Source organism: Brienomyrus brachyistius, chromosome 7 (genome assembly GCF_023856365.1).
Source record: "Brienomyrus brachyistius isolate T26 chromosome 7, BBRACH_0.4, whole genome shotgun sequence".
NCBI lineage: Eukaryota > Metazoa > Chordata > Actinopteri > Osteoglossiformes > Mormyridae > Brienomyrus > Brienomyrus brachyistius.
The window spans coordinates 18,721,723-18,745,767 of NC_064539.1; the positions used below are offsets into that span (position 1 = coordinate 18,721,723).

General features: G+C 43.6%; 2 protein-coding genes across 4 annotated transcripts in view; one reads left to right on the plus strand and one right to left on the minus strand.

The window, feature by feature from the left end:
- Positions 1 to 24,045, plus strand: part of bxdc2 (brix domain containing 2) — a 277,175-nt gene that overhangs the window by 51,684 nt on the left and 201,446 nt on the right. The gene's annotated exons all lie outside the window — the stretch shown is intronic.
- The window catches only part of ctif (CBP80/20-dependent translation initiation factor), a 71,317-nt gene that overhangs the window by 13,121 nt on the left and 34,151 nt on the right, over positions 1 to 24,045 (minus strand). For 2 of the 3 annotated variants that reach the window (XM_049019723.1, XM_049019724.1), the window contains 5 exons: positions 22,807 to 22,883; positions 18,029 to 18,097; positions 14,303 to 14,915; positions 13,154 to 13,453; positions 7,059 to 7,214 (listed from right to left, as the gene is read on the minus strand). In XM_049019723.1, coding sequence (XP_048875680.1) covers positions 7,059 to 7,214; positions 13,154 to 13,453; positions 14,303 to 14,915; positions 18,029 to 18,097; positions 22,807 to 22,883 — 1,215 coding nt within the window. The remainder of the gene's footprint in view (positions 1 to 7,058; positions 7,215 to 13,153; positions 13,454 to 14,302; positions 14,916 to 18,028; positions 18,098 to 22,806; positions 22,884 to 24,045) is intronic. The other variant, XM_049019725.1, reaches the window with a different exon arrangement.

The following is a 24,045-nucleotide window of genomic DNA, read 5'->3' on the forward strand; positions in this document are numbered from 1 at the left end:
GCAGGCTGGTTCATTAACTTTCCTTCACCAAACGGATCTAGACCGGTGACCTTCACCTTTTGCTTACACAGAATTTTTCTGCAGGACAGCTTGCATTCATTTTGAATTTGGGGGGAAAAGTGGAAAGTTGCAAGATGAACATATTCTGAGCTGCCCATTGAGTCAGCAAAGAAACTCAAGAGCTGCGGAGATTAACATGAATACATGAACACCAGCTAGCTATTTAGAAATAAATAACAAATAAAAGCCCAACCAATACTGGGTACAAGCTTAACATTGGGCCAATAGTTGGGAGATGGGAGTGAAGAAAAGGTTTAAAACACAATGAAGATGAACGAACAAAAGGTAGCTGTCAGAAGTCGGACAGTCACATAAATAATATGGGTGTCGGCCACAGAAAATGAATAAAAACCAAGTCATTGGGTGTGTTTTCTGGGAATGAAGAAAACAAGACTGCATGCTATATAACTCGGACAGGAGGAGTTAAACTGCCTGTCTGATGGTTGGACAACTTCATAAATACTTCTATATTGTCTACTAACAGTTTTACTAAAGCAAATTATATTAACATCCCTGATAATTACAGGCTAAAAAAAAAAAATTGAAAAAAATGGAACAAAAAATGTGGAAAGATATTGCACTGGCCTATACACCCAGCAAGCAGTGGGTGGAGCAGGTGATGTGCACTTGTCAGGGGGACGCTTTGTGACGACATGTCTGTGGAACCGTGGCGTCTACGAACAGATAGCTATCGACTTTATAAAGCGACAGAAGACACTTATCGCAGAACTGTCTCGTGGGTGGGGCGGGTGGGGGGGGGGCGAAGGCATTCTTCTTTGTTCTATGATTGCAATTCCGTCATGGAATATAATCAAATTCAATAATAGACACAGACTATATCTGTCTATACAATCTAACCGCCATAAGGAACACCGGCATTAAGAATTACAGTGTAATTTGTTGTGACTCCAAATTTTGATAACTTCCCGTCTGGGTTTAACGATACTTTCATTACCACACACTACGCTCTCATTACGCTCTCCCGTGCAGACCGCTACAAAGCATTTACTGCATGCGGACATGGAATTCCATGAGAAAACCTCAATATGCATTAAATTGCATTATTATGATAAAATTCTTTTTTTTTTCTTCATTTTTAATTTCTTTTTACCAGTCATACAGGTTTTACATTAAGCAGTTTACTGGGTTTTTCCCGTTTGTTATTTACTTTATTTAGTCATGAATGACTTTATTCTTAGTATTGAAATCAAGAAAAAAAAATGATACGGGCAATAACTGTCCAGACCTTTATCTGTGAAAACATCTAACCAGAGACATTCCAAGCTAAGGGCACGGTTACCGTCTACGTTCCTTGTAAGATATGCAGCGTCATGGCTCAGTGACGTTAGGATGACGTTAGAATGACGTTAGCTGTTTTCTGCATTTCGCACCGTTTGTTGAAAAAATCAAGTAGCTGGTGCAGAGCAGTCTCTGTGTTCTGTGCTCCTCACACTCACCACATGGTCAGAATTCCTTCTTCAGAAACCCAATTAGTCATAGTTTGTCTCTTTTTTTTATTTCCGCTACATGTTTTATTTCTTAATACATACTGATATTTTGCGCAACAAACATGAGATCTGCTCATTTCAAGGGCCTTCGGTTTTTGGTTGCGTTTGATTTCTTCAGCTATACAAACGTTTGAGCATTTTTTAACACGGCCATTAGTAACTTTTAGGGTCTGCCGTGTGCCCTGATCGCACTCCTGCCAGACGAGGCAATCGGATCCGCGGCCCGTGAATCCTGCCTGCGCTACAGGCCTCGGGGTGTAAGAGAGATACGCGTCGGAGGGACAAATGGCTGGTGAGCCGTCACTGGATTTGTGGCCGTGATACCAGACCCAAACGCTCTCATACTCAGCAGTCAGGAGTATTTATTTTCCCCTGGGACAGACCAGTCACAACTGTTTAATGGCTCAGTCCAAACCGGGATTTGAGTTGTAAATCTTGGCCACGGAAAACACCTTTACCAATTAAACCACATGCAAGATTAGTTAATACCCACATCCAGATACATACAAAAGTACATAATACCTAAAACTAGAGACGCTGTGTAGCAGGCAAGTGTGTAAAATGAAAAAATCAATGTCTGTGATTAATGCGCAGTCAGATCGTTTATCGTTTCCACCCCCAACTGGTATTTCACAGACACAGTAAAATCAGCACCTCACTAGCCAAACCCCCCCCCCCGCCCCCCCACTACCACATCCCATAATAAGGGATACAAAAATAAACTGTCCCTGAGGTTCAGTTTAACTATTAATTAAATTATAATTTATTATATGAGACGTCCACTACTCTAAAATCAGGCTTTTTTTAATGAACACACTATCTCTTCCAGTATATCAAAATTCTTAAAAAGCTTTCTGACTGTACAGAACATTTAAACAGCCAATAGTCAGACTTTATACAAGTAATAGGGAGTGTGTTTGACAGTGGGCCAAGACAACATCCTAATGTGTTTGCGATGTGTTCATTTGATCTTTAAATAATCTCAATACATTGTTTTTAATGCCAGGTAGGACTGCTCATGCCAGTATTAATACTCATATGAATGCCTAAAATTATTATTAATGTTCCATTTATGTTTCGGTAATAATGTTTGCAGCTCTTCAAAGCAGCATATTCTCCCCCACTCCCCCCCCCCTGTTCTACACGGAGTGTGATGCAACCTCATCTTTGACCTTCCTGTCACCCTTATTGCTTTTTTATCTCCAACGATTCCATTAACTGGAGTAGCAACCGCCATCACCGAGCAGAGACAGACAGTTCAGCTGGGCTCAAGATCCAGTCCAAGGTTTTGTTTCAACCAAACCTGCTGAGTATAAAGAGTCACAGTCGCAGAGACTCAGCTGGTCGGTTGAAACAAAACCTTGGTTTGCATTTTTACTTTCTGGACCTGAACTACCCACCTCTGTCACTGACAAGGCGACTGAGGATCTCCTGGGGAGTCACCCCTCTCCCACAGCTAAAGACTTAAGCATGAAGAGAATGTCAGGAACAGTACTGTAGACCACTGTAATGGCTTTAATTAGCATCCCAGTAACTGGATAGAGGTGGAAGAGGTGTGGCTTCGGGTCTCCAGGCTGTGGGGAATAAAGCCTGTGGTTTGAGTTGTGGAGGTGCATTATGGGGGATTGAAGCTGCCAGCCAATGAAATGAGAGCCAGGTAGCAAGGTGGTCACTTTATGCTTGGGTGGCCGGCAGCAGTAATGCAGCCATCGCCTTGTCCTTGTAGAACTTGGGTCAAACAGTGATAAGTGTCATACTATTATCTGGCATACGTGTGTGTGTGTGCGTGCGTGTGAGACAGATTGTCCCCATAACGTGATAAATATCCGTTTTTTTTTCCCTTGTGGGGACCGGTTTCCTGGTCCCCATAAGGGAAAACTCTATTTTATAAAAATCAGTGACTGTTATGAAAAAACTAAAAATGCAAAAACTCTTGCATTTTGCTTGGTTACTTATGGTTAGGGCAGGGTGGGGGTTAAGGTTGTCATAGTTAGTGTTAGCATTTTTCCCCATAGAAGTGAATGAGCGGACCCCATAAGGATAGGTATACCCTACGTGTGTGTGTGTGTGTGTGTGTGTGTGTGTGTGTTAGGGGGGTGCAACAGCATTCATGACTGACAAAACACATACACATGATTTTTGCTTAAGAATAAATGTAAAAGGGATTATGTTTCACAGTCCTGCGAGGGGCTTCGTTACCGAGAGCAAATCCGCTGCAAGGAAGCGATCTAAAGGATTTAGTGTCAAGTACTCAAACAATGGCCCTTTTCCTCAGTCTGCACCAAATTTCACCGCAGTGTGTGTGTGTGTTTTTTTTTTAAACATACATTTATCTATTTACACACTACGACTACAAAGCATATCAGGACAGCAGGGGGTGCCTCGTCTGCCATGTCCCGCAGAGAGGCTGGATGGTCTCCATGCGCTTACTTCAGCGCCGTGAGGCACTGGGTGTCGTCCCCTTTTCACCCTCTCGTTTCGGGGTTCCTTCGGCAGGCAGCGGTAACAGGCACGGGAACGCGGAGCATCGTCGAGTCTGTACTTCTAAATTCCCTGTAATCTTGGGAGAGCGTGGGTGTTTCACGCGGGCGTTTGTTTGCGGGGGTTGCTGCATGCCTCAGAGCTGAGGGGGCGGTATTTTAAAAAGACAAAAACACAAAAAAAACAAAAAACGCAACGCAGCCGGTAAAGGGAGACGGCCTCGAAAGCAGTGACACGTCTGTACGATGAAGCCAGGACGTTCTGAAGCGAGAGGCGTGGGCAGGTCTGTCATGTCGTGGGCGCCTTAAAGGGTCCACATATTACACCGGTAAAAGTAACAAACAGAGCATGTATGGAGTGAAAAGGGAACGGGCCTTTCGCGCATCCCCAAAGCCCAGAAAATGCGACAGACACTTCAAAGAAGGAAAATGCTCGCCGGTTCCCCAGTGGCGCATTTGAGCCACGCCAAGTGTGGACCACACAGATCTCGCTCCTATTTGCGTACACGAGGGGCCAGTTACAGGATGTCACCACTGAAAGCCAGATGTAAATACATGACTCACGTCAGCCAGATTCCCCAGAGATTGACTGCTCTGCACAGGAGGGCGATTCGAGAATTTTTTAAATGGGGTGGGGAGGCATAATAGGAGCCATAATTCATACAGAAGGACCAACCTTAGCATTAGCCAATGATATATTTCAAATCGGTGATTGACAGAGGAGAGGGCACTCCCGGGGCCAATCAGCTTTCATTTGGGGCCAGTGCCCACCCCCCCCATGGCCCCACCCCCAGCTCGGCATGGTCCCCAGCTCACAAGCCACATTCAGGAGGACGGAGGCCAGCCATGCAAATCAGCGAAGGCTGCCTCACAACAGACGCCTGATCTGCCACAGATGACTTTGCTCTCCGATTACCCAATTAACCTCTTTCTGCTCAGTCCATTATGCCATTTTTAAACGTCTCTGCTCAGTCTGCATATGTCTGCGGTAGCTGGGGGGGAGGGGGGGGTGCACAGAGACTAAACTATCTCGACCACCCGAGTGCTGTCTCTTCGGACCACTTCATTACAACGTACTCCTACTTTTACCATCATTCCAGTCTTTACTGGCACCCCCCCCCCCAGGATTTTACATCTGTAACCTCTTTCTGCCAACCTTAGATTTATAACTGCAACAGTAATAAATCCAAATTACCAGGGACTGAAACTGAAGCACTTCTCAAAGAATGGGCTGCATGGAGGTACACGAGAGAGCGTGTGGCTCGGCTAATTACAATTTTGCCTGTGATCAGAAGGTTGCTGGTTCACATCCCAAGACACCCTTAACTTCAACTGGCTGTCCCGGCATTCTAGAAAAATGTATGTTGCTTTGGCTAAAAGCAGCTGCAAAAATGAATGTAGATGCAGGTTTAAGGAGTGCAGTGGAAAACATCCCTTTAAGACTAAAGGGAAACAGCCGTCCTCCGCATGCGGGCCAGCATGTGTACTTAAGGCTTTACACTATAGAGGGACGGACTTCCGAACTAGAGGAACATAGGAAAAAACACATGTAGTACTAGGAAAAGCTCTTGTATAACATACACATACACAATGGGTCTGTGTGCAGCAGGAAGTCCGTAATTAAAGCACTGCAGATATGGCTAACAACAGACCCTAATGGATCTACACTGCGAATGGATCTAAGCATGTCAACCAAAAGTTGGTAGCATGTTACTATCTGTGTGCTATTAACACTTAATAACAATTGCATACTTACATTTTAACATTAGAATCCTGTAACATATTTTTGTCTTCCTGAAACTAAGTAAACTTACCCATTTGAGTAACACTCAATTAGTCACCTAACGTATTTACACAGCGATTAAAGATTAAAACAGCTTGATCATATTAATCACGTTACTCAGACCTTTATATCAAAGCTGGTGTACAGAAATCAAGCCTCCGTTCACAGACGCTTGGAAGCTGTCATTCAGTTAATTCGTCATTCAGTTCTGTCGCTTGACCCCATTTGATAAATTACTCATTTACTTTTTACGCAAAAGAAAAACTCAACTGAAAAACAAACAAGCGGTTCACAGCAGACACCCAATTAATTATTTGCTTATCTTAATTTCACCCCCCACCCCAGAGACAGGATTTTACATCTGTGGCTTGTCGATGGTTCCCTATGTATGACAGCGATGTCATATCTGTGGCAGTGTAGAGAGACAAATAAGTACAGAGGTGTAGACAGGATTAGAGGTCACTGACCTCCCTGAGACAGGTGTATATGGGATTAGAGGTCACTGACCTCCCTGAGACAGGTGTATATGGGATTAGAGGTCACTGACCTCCCTGAGACAGGTGTAGATGGGATTAGAGGTCACTGACCTCCCTGAGACAGGTGTAGATGGGATTAGAGGTCACTGACCTCCCTGAGACAGGTGTAGATGGGATTAGAGGTCACTGACCTCCCTGAGACAGGTGTAGATGGGATTAGAGGTCACTGACCTCCCTGAGACAGGTGTAGATGTGATTAGAGGTCACTGACCTCCCTGAGACAGGTGTATATGGGATTAGAGGTCACTGACCTCCCTGAGACAGGTGTAGATGGGATTAGAGGTCACTGACCTCCCTGAGACAGGTGTAGATGGGATTAGAGGTCACTGACCTCCCTGAGACAGGTGTAGATGGGATTAGAGGTCACTGACCTCCCTGAGACAGGTGTAGATGGGATTAGAGGTCACTGACCTCCCTGAGACAGGTGTAGATGTGATTAGAGGTCACTGACCTCCCTGAGACAGGTGTAGATGTGATTAGAGGTCACTGACCTCACTGAGACAGGTGTAGATGTGATTAGAGGTCACTGACCTCCCTGAGACAGGTGTAGATGGGATTAGAGGTCACTGACCTCCCTGAGACAGGTGTAGATGGGATTAGAGGTCACTGACCTCCCTGAGAAAGGTGTAGATGGGATTAGGGCTCACTGACCTCCCTGAGAAAGGTGTAGATGGGATTAGGGCTCACTGACCTCCCTGAGACAGGTGTAAATCGGGCACACCAGCACCCTGAAGGGCTCGCCGGCGCTGCTCCTCATGATCCCAAAAACCTCACAGAGGAAGGTGATGAAGCCCAGCCATCGCTCAACATCCGTTTGCTGGAGTTCCTCCCGCCGGGTGAAATCTTTCTGTAAAAAAATAAATAAATAAATAAAATAAATAATACAACAAAACAGAGGTTATCCACTAGAGCCTGATCACAAAAAAAAAACTCGTTGTGGTTGCCTGTGTGAGGATCCACGATGATCTGAGGCAAAAAGAACTGGAAAACGCTCTGCTATTCAATCCTCGAGTACTTCAGCATTTTCATAAAAGTGGCAGTGAACTTTAAACCCCAGAGTGATTAACTTTCAGGGAAACATTTCACATATTTTAAGAGAATACGTTAGAGTTTCAAAGGCAGCCGTGTTTGGGTCCTTCTACTTAATGGTCATAAAGCCCAAAATCACATACCTACTGGAAAGGCATGATTATTTTGGCTCCCCTCTCAGAATTCACAAGGGCACATTTGTTTCACACTATGTCTTTGACTATTATTTGTTATTATTTTAAACAAGTTAAATAAGGAGCAAACTCATAGCACTCTCCTCTCATGTGGTACCTCTATGACCCCGGGCCGAAAAACAGAACCGTTTCACCTTTTGTTAATGATAAATTATGACGTGGGAAGGGTATGAGGCAAACATCCACCCCGCCATTTTCCAACCGCATATCCTGAATCTGGAGCCTTTCCCAGGCAGCACAGGGCAAAAGGCTGGGTTGGGCAGGACGCTAAGCCCATTGCTGGGCACATACACACTATGGCAGATTTAGAGATGGAAATTGGTCTAACCACATGTCAGGAGTCTGAGAGGAACTGTGCGTGCCACTGGGAAATCATGCAAACTGCACATGGTGGAAGTGAGACTTGAAAATCTTAGGAAACAGCAATGCCCATGGGGTAAGCAGCACATAGCAAATCTAGGAAGCCCGTCCATCTTCCAATGGCTTATTCCTTTCAGGGTCACATGGGGGGCCTGGAGCCAATCCCAGGCAGCACAGGGCGTGTGGCTGGGGGACATCCTGAATGGAATGCCAGTCCATCACAGGGCACACAGTCTGGGCAAATGGGCAATTTAGAGGTGCCAGTTTTCTGAACTGTATGTCTTTGGGCTGTGGGAGGAAACGGGAGTAACTGGAGCAGGCACACACACCAGTGCATATATTCCTATCATTGTGGGAACTCTCCAGTCACACCTACAGGCATAACCATAACCACGATAGGTTTAACCCTTAACCCAACCCTAACCTGAACCACAAATAACTAAACAAAATACAAGACTGTGGCATTTATATTTTTTTGATTGGAGTCACAGATTTTTATGAAAAAGAGTTGTCCTTTGCGGGAACCAAAAAAATGGTCCCCACAACACCAAAATAGCAGGTTTAATACATACATGACCCACGCAGCGCAAGCAAGCATGCATGTACGTACGTACGTACGTACACACACACACGCACGCACGCACAGGGCAGATGCAATGGCTGAAGCCAGCCAGACATAAAGCTTATTTTCTCAAGTAAACCGGTAAACCAGACCATGAAATTATACCCAGCAATAAAAGAAACACAGACAGAAGTAATGTGATTAGAATGCTGCATAATCCCACGTTATGAAGGATTTTCTCATTCACCGTCTATACTCGTCAGTCATTTTTTTAAACACACCACAGCATACTTCTCTAATGCTCCTCCATGAATTAATACTCTTTCATGTGAAAAGATGTAAAACAGTATACTACAAAAGTACAATATCGAGATATGAGCAATCAGCACGTCGGGTATGTCCCGGAAATATTTGGACAAAATAAAAGCTGCATTTTGTTGCTGTATTAATTTCTCTTCTATACCTTTCAAGAGTGGTCTTGAAGGGTATAGAAGAGAACCTTCTGCTCTGACTTGAACCTTCACTCTGGAATACAGGTTACACAATCAACTTCGCAAAAAAAAAAAAAAAAGTGTTAATCAAAGAAATAGTGTCACACATCATGGCCGCAGTGGTGCAGAGCCAAAAAAGTGCTTAAGACATTCTTACAATTAGTACAGAAGCGCAGATTTCTTCCAACAAAACACAGCAGTTACGTTTCTCCCATCATCTGAAGAACATCCTCATATTATTATTGACTCGGAGCATAATATTGAGGTCTTGGCAGCTTGAACAGTTCCAGAGTGAATGCAAATTACTCCTGCTGAAATACAGGAATTTTCTAAATGCTCTGGCCTATTTAATGGAACCTCGTGTTCCTTACAACTGTCCACAAGCGCTTCCTTTATAAAAAAAAAAAAACAAAAAAAAAAACATGCAATTACCTCTTGCACGAGAAGGAGAAACTATTGCGATTCATACATCTACATTATCTAAGTGTCTATCTACTATTTACTGTGCATTACACCCAACAGTCAGTGAGCACTATGCAGCCCTGTTCCCCGATTCGCTAGGGCCAGGAACTCAGCCTGGTCTCAGACGTCATTCAAAGCTGATGAACAGTCTCTCAGCTCCCAGTTTTTCTGCTGTAACCAGCTATAACCAGTTTCAGCCCCAGATGTTTCTACTGCAAGTCTATTCCAATTACACTCTCTCCAGGATTCTCATCGCTCACATCTTATTTTTTCCCTTCCTTGCTTTCCTGCACTCTGCTTCCAGAAGACATGGCTACATCTATCCATTCCCCTGAGATTCAGGGACTCGTTTGAATAGACAGCAGAATAAATTTACCCTTCACTTCCATACCAAGTGAAAATGGCTACATATTACACTCCTATGCAATGCACACAGACAAAGTTTAACTTCATTACAATACAGCAGACCAATGTAGGTCCTGGTAAAAGCTGAATCTTCACTGAATGCCTTTGATACACTGGTCTTTACCTGGAGACACAAATACTGAGGAAAACGCAGCATCTACTTAGTACAGTTCTGTGTTTATGCAGTGAATCCGGGGCCTTCGGATTCGCTGCCTGGCTGCACATACTGGTTCTTGACAGTGACAGGAACAGCTGGTGGCCACTGGAGACGGGGGGCCGACTCAGGACGTGACACGACGGTCACAGACAAGCCTCGCGGCCACTTCCTGAGAGAGGCTGCTAACAGTGTCCGCCCAGCCCGCTAGACTGACAGAGTGGTGGAGCACAAAGGAGGCAGGTCAGGGTCATGCATGCATGCGTGTCACCGGGTACCGCTGATTTGGGGGGGAGAGAACAAGCGGCAAAACGTGACAGACAGAAAGCGAGAGCGAGAGAAGGGAAGCACAGTGTTAAAACCTGTCAAGCATCAACACGCTGCCTACTGCCAGCAGCGAGGGATGTAGCACTGCAGCAATTAGCCATACTGTGTGGGGTCCTGTCACCTGTCGTGTGTACAGAGGGACACGGGCGCCGCGGCGGGCAGCTTGAAAAAGGCCCCCTGATCGGCCGGCCTCTGAGCGGTGAGGGTGGGCGTGCCGGGGAACAGCGTCAGTGGTTCACTCACTTTCTCAATGGAGAATAACAATAATAATACTAATAAATATTACTTAGCGTTTCAAATAGCCTGGATCAAAGGATTTACCACCCACATGTGAAGGGGACTTCTCCAAAGTTCTCCAAAGCTAAACTTCAGAAATCATTTTAAATGCAAAATGCTGGATTTCTAAGTGATCTTAAAATAGCATTCGTACCCTCGAAAATGCTTGACATTTATATGAACTATGATATAATGACAAACCCTAATTGCAATGCTAATTGCTATATATATATATATATATATATATATATATATATATATATATATATATATATATATAATACACACAAATACACAGTAAAAATAAATTAATCAACATAACACTGGAATATTACTTCAAAAAGTCAACCTATGTCAGTTTAGTAGACTTGTACAGGCCTTTTAGCAATTAAGCACTTAAGCGCTTGACAGAACTAATTACTTCTCTAACTAAAGTAATATATCCTTATTTTAGCTAAAGAAGTTTCCATTGTTTCTTCTTTCTAATCATTTGACCAATTTCAAATACTAAACAGTCTATTCGGCATTTGCGGCCTGCTTGTGCATTACATGTTAATAGAGCATATACTGTACTGCAATTACATAAATTAGAACATTTACTCGTGAGAGATATGTGCATTTGGCTAAAATAACTAAACTGTAATTTATTTAATATACAGCTAATGAATTTGGCACTTACCATGTTCAGTTATTTGAAATAAATAAATACCCTTTAGCTTCTGTCACTTAAAACATTTGAAACACTTCATAAGAAGTATTTTTTCATTCTTATACTGAATTCATTCCTGCATTTGTTGTTACTCTCTCATTGGTTGAGAGTAACTTTCATCTTGCAATAACATTACAGACACAGCAAAGTATTGAAATTGAAGGGGAAAGGGTACATTTAACATTTTTAGTCTTTCAGTTATTTACTAGTCCATTACCCAGGGTCAGCTGCACTGAGTAATGCATCCATCGCCTGACAAAGTACTTTGTCTAGTTGTCCTTTTGCGCCAGTGAAATCCATTTCTCACTACCCTGCTCCTCCCCAAATAGAGAGCACGATAAGGTTAACGATCAATTTGTGCTGTCATCTGAGGTGGGGGCACCTGGGGGGGGCAGACTGCAATTTCACCTTTAAACAAACTTTGTCTCTTTATCTCCCTGCCCAGTGACTTTATTCTCCCAACCCTCCGAGTTGTAAGGGAGTAAAGGCTGATTTATACTGTATCTCTGTGCAGAATTTATGCCATGGCCTGATGTGCACCCCCCCCCCCCTCCCCCCCCACCCAGAAATGTAACTCCTTCCTAGCCCGCTGTTTTTGCTAGGGCTACACGACACAGGAATTTTTTTTTTTTTGCAATAAATGGGAGATCAAAATATATTGATTACTCACAAATCCATCTATAAGTGATTTGAAGAGCAATGATGAAAATTATGCTCAGAGAGTGCATGCAGAACTCACCCAAAAACAGTGGTAATAAACTTCAAACTGATGTTTAAACATAGACTAGGTTGAAAAGGACCAAGCATTAAAACTGCAAAGCTTGCTAAGTTGTGTTTCCTTAGACCACAGCATAAGGACTATGCAGACTCAACGCAGAAGTAAAAATCAGCCTTTAGGCCACAGAAATGAGAAAATGTGATTCACTATTAAGAGGTAAACTGAATCTCTACTTTGTCCAATAATGATGCATCTCCACAGAATTTTGGTCAAACTAATTCTCTAAATTGGTTCTTTGTAAATATATTTCAGTTGAGATCAGAATCATTTATTCTGAAAATGTCTCACAAAAAAAATTTAACCACTTTGATTACCAAATCACAGCAAAAAATAAATAAAAAAAAAGAACTAATAAAAGCATATGGCCTTACAATCATCTCTAATTTCATGATGGGTTGAACTTAAGACCTTTCCTCATTCCTCAGTGGTCATGCTGACCAGTCATCATCCTCAGCTCTACTCAACTTGCCATCGTCTGGGGAACCTTTCACCCGTCTTTAGGCTCCCAGAAGGTCTCAGGATTCCTCTTGTCAGTATTTTCAGGCTCCCTGTTGAGATACCCTCTCACATGACCCTCTGATCTCAGAAACTTACTTCAAAAGACATGCAACTGTAATTGATTTGAAGCTTCTATTTGAAAACCACGGACAAGACGTTAGGCTGCTTCCATAACAGCACTACTGGGTGCCAAAACGTGACAATGTAACATAATTTATTTGGTTTTAATATATATTGTTTTAAAACCATCTGAACTCTATTCAGGTTTGGATGGAATTCAAGAATGGACACCGCTCCTGATTTACTAAGAATCCACCGCATCCTGTCCTTAATGGGATTTGAGAGTGAGGAACTCATCCACATCTTCTGGACTGCCAAGAACAATTGTTCATCTGTTGCATTTTTTTAAGGTTAACCTTTATACTGGGTTATGAATTATGCAGAACAAAATACTCTCCAAACTGTAGCTTAATCCAAGTGATTGACTCGATGTGATGCATGCTGTTGATGCTACACTCTGGACCGTTTTTGGTTGTCCTACCTGTAACATGTTGAGCAACAGGGAACGGAACTTGGTGCCTTCAACTATGAAGAGTGCCATCTTGTCACACAGCTTAGCGGCAGTAGAGGCGAAGCTGCGGTCGCTCACAGCCTTGTTGTAGATGGTGCTCACGATCTCCGACAGCATCTCCTCCGAGTTGGTGGAGTTCTGGGCTTCCTCCATGAAGGTTGTCAGCTGGCTGTCCACCTCGCTGCTGTTATTCCGCATGCTGTTGAGGATCTCCATCAGCTTGTCCATGCGGTTCCTCTGCCGATTGGTGGTTTTCACCGGGATCTCATCCTGAAACAGAACGCTCACCTCCTAAGTGCTTACAAGTAACAGATATTCAAATCAGTGGTGCTTAACTGTCATGCTTTCTTTTCAAACAATGGCTAAATATTACATAAACCTGAGCAAGTTTGATCCTAAGACCAAATAAAATCTGTACTAAATACAGATTTAGATACTCCCATTACTAAACAGCAACCTATGGGTTAGATTTCTGTAATGAATACACTTAGTAATACATCTATAAATCTTTCTAAGTAGTCTTTTTAACTTTGCTATCTACTTCCGAATGATGTAGGATACAAATTAAGAAACACTAAAATGATAATGAGCATAGAGCATGCATAGCAGAATACACCAGTCTCCTATTTCAGCAATGTGCTTCCTACCTCATGCTTATAAAAGCTCAGAAACTACAAAAAAACAATATTAAATTGTAAATAACACTGACGCCTGACACTGCAGTAGATACGAACAGATCTAAAATATGAATAGTCCCCTCTAAGAAATCCTGGATTCTGTATTCAACTTAATAAAACACACAGGTGAATAATAAATATTTCCCTTAAAACTGAAAATGTACTGGCCCCTTGACACTCATTTTAATTCAGAATTTTTATTCTAATTTAGTTCTGACTATGTGTACATCATATACGTGTAACTCGAAGTCAACTTTACTGCGATTGTCCACACGCACGACAAAATAAGGTAGTAGGAAGTCCTAGTGTAAGTACGACGCATATGAATAGTCATACAATAGACAACGGAACAAATATCAGGAAAAATACTGCAGCAATGAGCTTCCAGAGTGAGGTGGCAGAGGTGGCAGGGTCAGGCGTGCTCACACAAGCGCAGCCATACCTTCTCTTTGAGCCTACGCCTCAGCCTTTCCTTGGATGACTGCAGAAGGCTGACTTTGGGCCCTGCTGGGTAGCTTTCCGCGTGCTTGTCCTCCGTGGACTGGGCGCGCCCCAACCGGTTGCCATGTCCACGCTCGGCCAATGGCTCTCCGCGGGGTGGGGGCGGCTCCTCCACCCTCGCATTGTCAGTCTCTTTGGTGTCTCTGAGAGCTCCCTTGTCATCAGTGCCCCCCCCCAGCACCGCCACTGGGTACTTCTGGTTATGATGCCAGCGCCAGTTCTGGCTGTAGCAGTGGAGGCGTCCGGATGGGTGGGAACCCTGGTTCTGGAACTGACGGCCATGTTCGCGGACTTGTTTGGTGTTGGCTGCCGAATGCTCGGCGTTCTGCTGCTGTTGGTGTACTTGTTGTTGTTGCTGTTGGTGTGCTTGTTGTTGTTGCTGTGGTTGTTGCTGTTGTTGCTGTGGTTGTTGCTGTTGTGGTGGTTGTTGTTGTTGTGGTTGTTGTTGTGGTTGTTGTTGTTGTGGTTGTTGTTGTTGTGGTTGTGGCTGTAGTGGCAGCTGTTGCTGTTGAGGATTCTGGGACTTTCCAACTCCTTGCAATCGCTGCTGTCTCCTGAAACCAGAACAAATCTGAGTTACCAATAAAACCTAATATTCCTTACCCTGAGAAAAGTCATGCTTGCTGAAAAAAAACTACTTTACAGCTTTCCCTTTCTTACAAAGTACCCTCCAGAACTATTGGCACCCTTAATAAAAAATGATCAAAAAAGGGCCATAAAGAAAAGTCTTTATTGTTCATTAGCTTGACCTTCCCCTGAAATCATGAGAAAGACCTAACCTTTCATAGAGTGCAAACTCAAAAAAAAAAAAACATTCTCACTCTTGCAGTGACATCACACACCAGTGTCATTTTTCCCCACTGCAATGTCAAGGGAAACAACACTGAATAGGAACAAATGTGGCCAAACCAGGCTGGATTTACGACTCCACGTTACAAAATAATGAGGAACCATATCCAGGGCTTTGACAGTAAGATGATGATGTACTGAGAAAGATCATTCTCAGTCTTATTTGGCTGGAGTGTCAAAAAGTGGAAGTCATTTGCTAAGTTGGGTTATAACTGTGAACGGAAACAAAAAGGAGATGATGTTGAATGCTAATGCTACATCAAAAAAAAACAGACAAATCCACATTTTACTAGACATGAGATAAAAGCAGGCAGTATAAATGGGCACACAAAGTCCAATGTATTCGGGCGCTTTGGAAGATAGAAAGCACATCTTTCATATATTCATAAAGGAATATATGGCAACTGAATGAAGCCATGGATTCCATGTCACAGTGCCCGGCCTGCCACGCCACTGCAGCACTGCTACCATCACTGGCTCAGCTTAACACAAGATCCAAACAATTTTCCTTACTTCCCTGGAGATATTTTCCACTGATGTAAGAGTAGTTTAAATGCAGATTACTGGAGTGAAAAGACAAACTGTTAAAACGTATATCTTACTATTATGTTTTACATTAAAGGAGAGTCTTATTTGGGAAAAACCAAGAACTACATACTGTGAAAGACAACCAGCTCACATTTTTCTCTCTCTGGCACTTTATTAAACACTCAACATGCAAATGTTGTTCCCTGCTTGCTCCCCTGCTATACAAGCAGGCGGCTGCTGCTGCCGTCCGATTTTCTAGTCTTGCCAGTACAGCCACGTGGATCTTTGGGTTTCAGGTTTAATTATGATGTAATTTACCCTTACAGATATGCAGTGGCATCGCGGTGTGAAAATGTATACAGGGTTTGAGTTTCAGATTCTCAAGTACACCGACATACCATTTCCTACTACTGTGAAATGCAACTGTCTGTAGATCACCGAGCAGCTGGTGCAACTTCCTGCTGGAACTGAACGCATTTCACTGGAAGCCAGCACTCTGCTTGCCCATGGAAACAACCCTGAGGACCTCAGTCTGCCTTCAAGTGAAACAGCCCACCAGAAAAGGAGCATCTCTGACAAGCTCTGAATAAGACATCAAAGCAATAAGGCCTGACCACGGCAGTCACCAGCTTCACGAGTGTCGACCTACCGTGACCCCGACAGAGTCTTGGGTAACATCTTTCGGGCAGATGCTTCAGTCGATATCCAAGACTCTTACTGTGCACGTCTTAAGTAGGTGAAAAATAAAAACTTTCACCGTAAAATATTTAAGGAAACTGGATATAACTGATAAAAACAGGAGGCAAACGAGAATGTATAGGTAATACCACTGTGTGGTACTGGATGCTTGAAGTTCAGAATGAATAACAATCTTATTTCCAAAAGAGCTTCTCAACAACAGTGATGGGTACAGACGTTTGTTCATGCTCCTGAAATTTGAATTTTGAATACGCTCTCTAGTCGAACAATTAAGTTTGCATGCTGTAATAATTTTTATATCACAAATTAGAGGAGAAATGTTTTTTTTTTTAATTTGTATAGCTTATTTTCTCAACATTACATTGTCTCAAAGCGCTTTTCATTATCCCTGTCCAAAACATGGCTGCTGGTGGATAATTTCGTTTTTGCTGGCCACACTACAATTAGCGGAGATAACGCCTAACATAGCTGGCAATTACAGAACCGTCCGCGCATCCAGAGGTATTTAGCATGTTGTTCCCATGCTGGGTGACGCAGGCAGGGTGATGGGGGCATATCGCAGGTGCCAAAGCTGCCAATGTGCAATAACTGCACTGTCAATAGCCTTGTCCAGTGTCTGGCCATCAGAGATCCCTCTAGCCAGGAGCTAACATGGCAGATCAGGATGCTGTCAAACGCACATGGTGCCCATATCAGAGCCATCTCCTCTGCATGACTCCAGCAAATGATTCACAGGCTTTGCCCAGATATTTAAGGGGTCAAACTGTGAAAAGAGCGTTAAAAAAATGACCCTAAAATAGAACCAAGCATCCAGATCACCAAGCTTCCCTCTTCTATTCAGCGATTTTATTTTTGCTGCATTCTCCGTTTTAAAAATCTTTGTGAAATTTTGCGCTGTGGCAATACCATAACTATAGTGTTATTTCACACATGCAAGCAGCCAGGCCTGCAGTTTGCATCCTCTAGGTGCCCGTAAATGAAAACGTAATAAACACAAAAATCAACCTAATTTTAAGAAGTACTTAGTTTTGTCGCTTTTGTATAACCTATCGGAAAGACAGACTTAGTGTGGCTGTCACATTTCAGTGACCATCCAGCACGCAGGCTGGGCCCCCGGCCCCTGCACGCTCGACTGGGCGTTAATTACATTCGGATGTGCGCTATGAGGAGAAGACTCGGATGTGACAGACAGTGAGGTGTGAGCGTGGGTCCTCACGCACGTCTCCGCGTTCCCACAACCGTGCGAAAGCGACGACGAAATCGCTCACCATTCGCCGAAGTGAGACTCTCACGCGCTCCTGCAGTCGTGTGCTCGTCATGTCTTACGTACGTTTATAACTGTCTTCCAAGGTGCCCTAATCGTTACTCATCAGTTAAGGATTATTTTAATGTAGCAGTTTACCCATCATCTATTTCAATGTAGACTGAAAGGATTTCCAGAACAGAATTTTCATCTGATTTAAGAACACATTCTCAGCACTCGGACAATAATGATTGTAAATTGTTCGATATTGAGATTAATTTGAATCAAGTAAAGCCTTAATGATTCACCATAATGACCCAATGCCCTGTTAGAAGAGCTTTTACTGACCTGGTCACTTGCCGTCTACCGTCAAAGGGCAGCACCACGATTAACTGCTCCACGGAGGTGTGCGCGTGTCTAAAAGCATGAAACTGTAAAGCGACTGGCATGGACTGGAGAGGGACACACAGGCAGCGGAGGGTAGGGGGGACATGTAGAAGAAGGCAGTGCAGGGAGACAGGAGATGGGATGGAAGGGACACAAAACAGGGCAAAACTACTAACATTCAAATGAAGGGGATTATGGGAATGCAATGACAACTTGGGGCTGGATGTGACAACACACTGACAGTCGCCATGACAACCCCAGGCTTCTAAACAAAGCAACACGCACATGGAAAACATTCTCAGAAACATTATCAGAAAGATCTCTTTAAGTTCTATATTTGTAATTTACTCTTCACAGAACAAGATCGTCATTAAAATAAACCTTATCTGTTACGAGCAAAAAAAACGAACAAAAAAAACAGAATATAAGGAGAACTATGCCCACAACAGGAAACGTTTCAGGTGCAAACTTCATTCCAAATCTGTTACAATGTGTCCTAGCAAGCTAGCATATCTCCATGTACTTTTGTCTGCAAAACAGAAATATTTTACAGGTATTAAAATGCTTCGGTCACGCTAACAGTGAATGTAACATGGTTAGAAATCGCAACATGAGAAGGAAAAAAGTTCCTGTTTTGCAGAAAAACAGGACATTGAGGGTGAGTAAAATGATTCATGTAAACTTGGTGGTTAACCATTATTTCAAAATAAATGCCAGTTACAACATAACAGTAGAAGCAAGGGGTAATTTAACTTTTACAAATCTGGTTGCAGAAACTAGATACAGATAGAGGAACTGGCATAGATGATACCACCTGCATTCACTTTAAAGGGACAACATACACATGAATATTTCTGCGCGTAAAGTATGGTATCACAGAAATTAAACTGTAGGCAGAGAGCTGGTCCAACTGAGAGAGCATCCAGTGGTATAGAGAATGACATTCAGGGGCAGCCTTTCTGGAATAAAGGCAGAGAGAAGCGTATCCTACCAGCAAATTCAAGCTAAATTTCAAAGCATTCCAAATGCCAGAATGCCTGGAATCCACGTGCCCAGCGAACAGACTGCCCCCTACTGGCTCTCAACTGCCGCTCTAATCCTCAAGCTAAAAAAACTGGGGGAAAAGCTTGTCGCTTAACGTTATGCTTTTCTTCCAAATCTCTGTGTTGTCCCATAACTACCCTGTGATGCCCACAGGATACCCTGTGTTAAGGTACACGCCTGTGTATTAAAGACAAGGATCTTTGATACGAATGCAGGCTGACACTTTAAGGAGATGTCGGAGACTGAAAGAACGAATGGCTTGTTTTGCTCGACACCCACAGGGTGCTTTTTCTCGACTAAAACAGGGAACAGGATCCAAGGCCACTTCAAAAAAAAAAACATCTGTCAAAAAGCAGGTACGTTAATTCAAAAAACTTCATTAAGAGCTACAAATAAAAAAAAAAAAACGCAAAAAACAAACAGGCAAAAATAAAAACATTAGAACTCCCACTTACCAGATGATAAAGAATATTTAAATATTATAACTACCTAGTTTGAGGATGTACATGCCAATTTAATAATCAATTTCAGACAAAGTTTTATCACACCACAAACGGGAAGAGAGCTCTGCTCTAGATCGCCTGCTGCCAGGTTTGTGTTTGCGGTCCAGCTAACGGCCAGTAGCCACTGGTGATGCAGGCATTTGCCTGTATTTCCTTCGCTAACGTGTGCATGAGGCTAAGGCTTAAATGTGCTCTTAGTACAGCAGTAATACGGCCTAATTCTAGCACCAGCAATATTCTCCCATAGAAATTATGTCTTTTATTCCAGTAATTATTCACATTTTTAGATAAATAAACCAAAGTGCCTAACAAACAACTTTGAACAGCCTTTTTGAAATGGTTTAAATCTAGCTGGCAACTTGAATTGTTTGAGCTTAATGGTTTTTGGACAAAAATTTGCAGCCATTTTCTTTTAAATGAACGATAGAGGTACAAGATCAAGAATTACATCATGTGATTCTCTTTAAGGTGTTCAGCCAGAGAAAACGCTTTGTCCCACGGGAAAGAAAGGAAAAGGAAATAAAACAAACAAGTATCAGTCATGCGGGGAACTGCAGAGGTAGAGTGATCTGAAAATGATGGCGAGATGCCTCCCTAACACCCCGTAAGAGCGTCTGAAGGCCAGGAACATGAGAAAGCTCAGAGCAGCTCGCTGTGAAGTTAGCCAAGTCCAGAGAACGGCCACTGGGAACATCCAGAGTGTGATTTATTAAACGGATATAAAGAAGTACATTTCTGATGACCACATGAAATATGAGGCAGGTCCAAATTCAGAAATTCAGCACTGGGGCTCCTCCTGCATCAAGATGTCTAATGAAGCGTTAACCTTCTGCAGTTGGTGCAGGAGACCAGAGGAGGGCCTAGCATGGTGCAAAGCACGGCTAATGAAGCAGGGGGGTGACGGCTCTTCTCCCCATTGGGGGCAGTCAGATGCTGGAGGGTGGTCCTCACATCATCAGAAACAGTCAACTATCCAGCCGAGACCAAACTCGACTCGGCGGCGGCCATGATGACACGCCAGGCCCTCCTCTGGTCTCCTGCACCAACTGCAGAAGGTTAACGCGCAGCCGTCGCAGTAGCTCTGCACTTTATTGCATGTTCTGTTCCCTTTGCTTAGCCCAGGGGTACAAAGCAATAAAATTAACTGCCGTCTGTTGACTGCGTCTTAATTTACGGAATGCCAACACGCCGCTTAATAGTTCGTCTGAGCCCGACGCATGTTTCGTATTACCCCGGGGTGGTGTCGCCGGACGAGAAGTCACGCACTGCACGCGATGCTGCGGGAATGGCGGCCGCAAAAGGGGAGGGGCCTGGGTGCAGCAGATTCACCACATGGGCCCGTTCCTGGAACACGGTCGGGGGAAATGGGGCCAGGACTCCTCACCAGGGGGGTATAAAGGGGAGGAGTCACAGGGGCACTAGCCCCAGCTGAAAGCTAACTGACCCCTGGAGTCTCCCTTCACCTGTCACTCACTGATTCAAAGTATATCATTGGCTAATGAAAATGTTGCCCCCTCTGCATGCTTTATACCGCACCTCCTGCCAAAAAAAAAAAATCCTAGAATGAACCCTGTTCCTCACCCCCTCACACTAGTACAAAGAGGGACTTTTCCTGGCTTAGGGGAGGGGCAGGAGTGCGACAGACCGACAAATCCCGCGGATCCGATTCGCCGCAGCCAGGATGTCTGAAGTGTTAATTCTCTGGAGGAGAGCACCAGGCTGCCTGACTAATGACGGGCCTGCATTCAGGAGCCAGCCCTTGGCTGAACCTTCCGTCACTCCCGGGCCTGTGGCGGAGTAATTAGACAGCTCGGCTAACGGACTCCACTCCTGGCCTGACCCACACAGCGAGGCGGCTCTCCCTCACAAGGAAGGGCTATAATTTTTGGTGGAGAAAAAAAATATATAAAAATCTGGATGACAGAGAGCAGAGAGAGAGAGAGCAGGAATAAACCCAGAAACAGGCTTTATGATTGTAGGGTGCAGTGAGAGCCGGGCTCGGCTAAAACTGTCCGCTCCCGACGCAGCATCGCGACCCAGCCAGCGCTCCCGTAGCTCAACAAGTAGCACACTGTACTAACTACGCTGAAGGTTGCTGGTTTAAATCCCAGGGGGCACACCAACATTGTAACCCTTCCTCAGCTTTACGTTGCTGTGCATAAAAGCATCAGGAGATTTAATAAATGTAACTTAGTCCTGTGAGACAAATGTGGGAAAACAACTTGCTGGGATGGAAAGAAGACTGTCACACACCGTGATCTTGTGTATCGAATGTCGAGGCAGGAAACTGTCAGACAAAACCTCTGGTAAAATCCAAGTATTAACCTGAATATCCAAATGAGGCATTTCTGTTAAAAGGGGGACTCATTGTGTTTTGAACTTAAACTTCTTGTGTTTTCATTAAATTTTGCTTAACCGGTGGATGAAATCAATTTGATATTCATAATTTAGCATAATGACTGCAGGTAATTTACAGAAACATAAGCAATAAATGGGGATTTTTAAAACTAAATGAAAGCATTATCCATGCTTAGAAGCTTATTAACTGTAACTCTTAAGTGAAACACGCCAGTAAAGCTACCAGAAAATGCCTCCTAGTCATGCTGGTGTCATTATCAGAAAAAACTGTGCCTCTTTTAAAAATGACACATTCTAGAGCCTGAGAATATAACTCTGACCCCAGAGAAGCACTTTGTTGTGTCATGGAGTATTAACTCTTTCACTAACAGCCCAGAACCTGGCCAGCTTAGTTTTTTCTTCTTTTTATTAACATTAACCGGCGCTTTAATTCAAAGCTACGTACAATTTATTGAGCAGAATCAGCTGGTGCCTGGAGTGATTTGGCATCTAAGAGCTCAATGGTGTCTCAACGGTTCAATGGTGAAATCACTCTGCCAACCACAAGGTTGGAGCTGGTCCCCATCCTATCATAGTCCTAATCTGCAGAGCCTCATGCTGCCCTATGTACTACCCATTCTTTGAGAAACAATTCGGTTTCAGTCTTGCCTCGAAGATTTATTAATATTTCCCGTCATGGGATTTCAACCAACAACCTTCTGATCATCGGCACGGTGCGCTAACCTAGGGATCGGCGCACACACTACTTTTCTTCTCCTGGAACGGCTGTTGTCCAATTCAGAAAAAAAAGGACAAAAGTTGAGCCACAAATCCCACGGTAATCACCGTACTCACCGGCGGCCGGTCCTCCTCCGGCGGAACAGCTTTTTGGCATGTGCAATCTCAGCCTCGTTCGGGAGCGGTGGGTAGACCTGGAAAGACATGACAGTAGCTGTCTGGTCATCTGTGTCCAGGCTGCGATGTGAGGCGAGGGGAAATTAAAATCACCTGATGTCTCACTGCCATAAAATCACGATAGCAAGTAACCACTAACAGAGGGGCGGAATCTAACACATAGTGATGAGCTTGGGACGCATTTTACAGAAGGAAAACTGCAGAAGTAATTTTAGCTATACTACCTGCAGCAAATAATGATGCTGAATTTATTTAGAATGTAGTGAGATAAAAAGCAGGTGGATGAAGGGAAAGCAACTAAATCAAGAAAGGAAATACCTTAACATCAAACTACTGAAAATGAAACAACAGGAAGGAGGACCAGGACACATCTAGTTCTAATGCATGGCTGAGGATAATATCTGAATTTCCAAAAGGGTTTTGAAAGGCAACCAAAAAAGAAACTTGTTAACAAAAGGTTTTTCAGGAGAGCACAGACAGGACATGCTAGCTGACTACCCCAAATATGTCTAACCAAGTGTGCCGGCAGAAAATTCATCTCCCTTGTGCTGCTGCCAAGACAATCTCGAAATCTTGTAGGTAGTCTGACACCTCTGGTCTCACCACAAAAACACAAATGTGATTTGTTTCCCCTCTTGGTCTCCTTTTCAAGAAAGCACGTGGCAAGGTCGGGAAAAATGAGAATTTACAAGCCTTGACTTCGGCAAAAAAAAAATAAAAAATCAAAACTCAATTTTGAAAGAAGCATATATGGCCTTCAAAACTCGAAGGGTTAGATTCAGGGTTGGTTAACCACTAGCTCTTGTTGCCATGGTCACAAATGCATATTTTGTCCACTACTACTGGTAGTAAGTCATCACCATTTCCAGTCTGACAAATCTGGACAGGAAACTGTTATAAAACCCACTTAACGTTGTGGGGGATTTTGTCCCCAGTTTTCATTATCAAAAATAATGAAATTATTTTCACGCGATGCTCCTGCGTGACGTGTCGATACAGAATCTTCTTCGGAACATCGATTTATGTAATCAGCGATCAGGCCAGAACGTAACGTGAGGCTTCAACTTCCTGTTTGTCACTGCAGACAAAAAGATACCAAGTAAATCTACCGCACTGGCTATTCCTGCACGGCTCGTGAGGACACTATGCTGAGAAGCTGCACTTTTTGCACTGAATGAC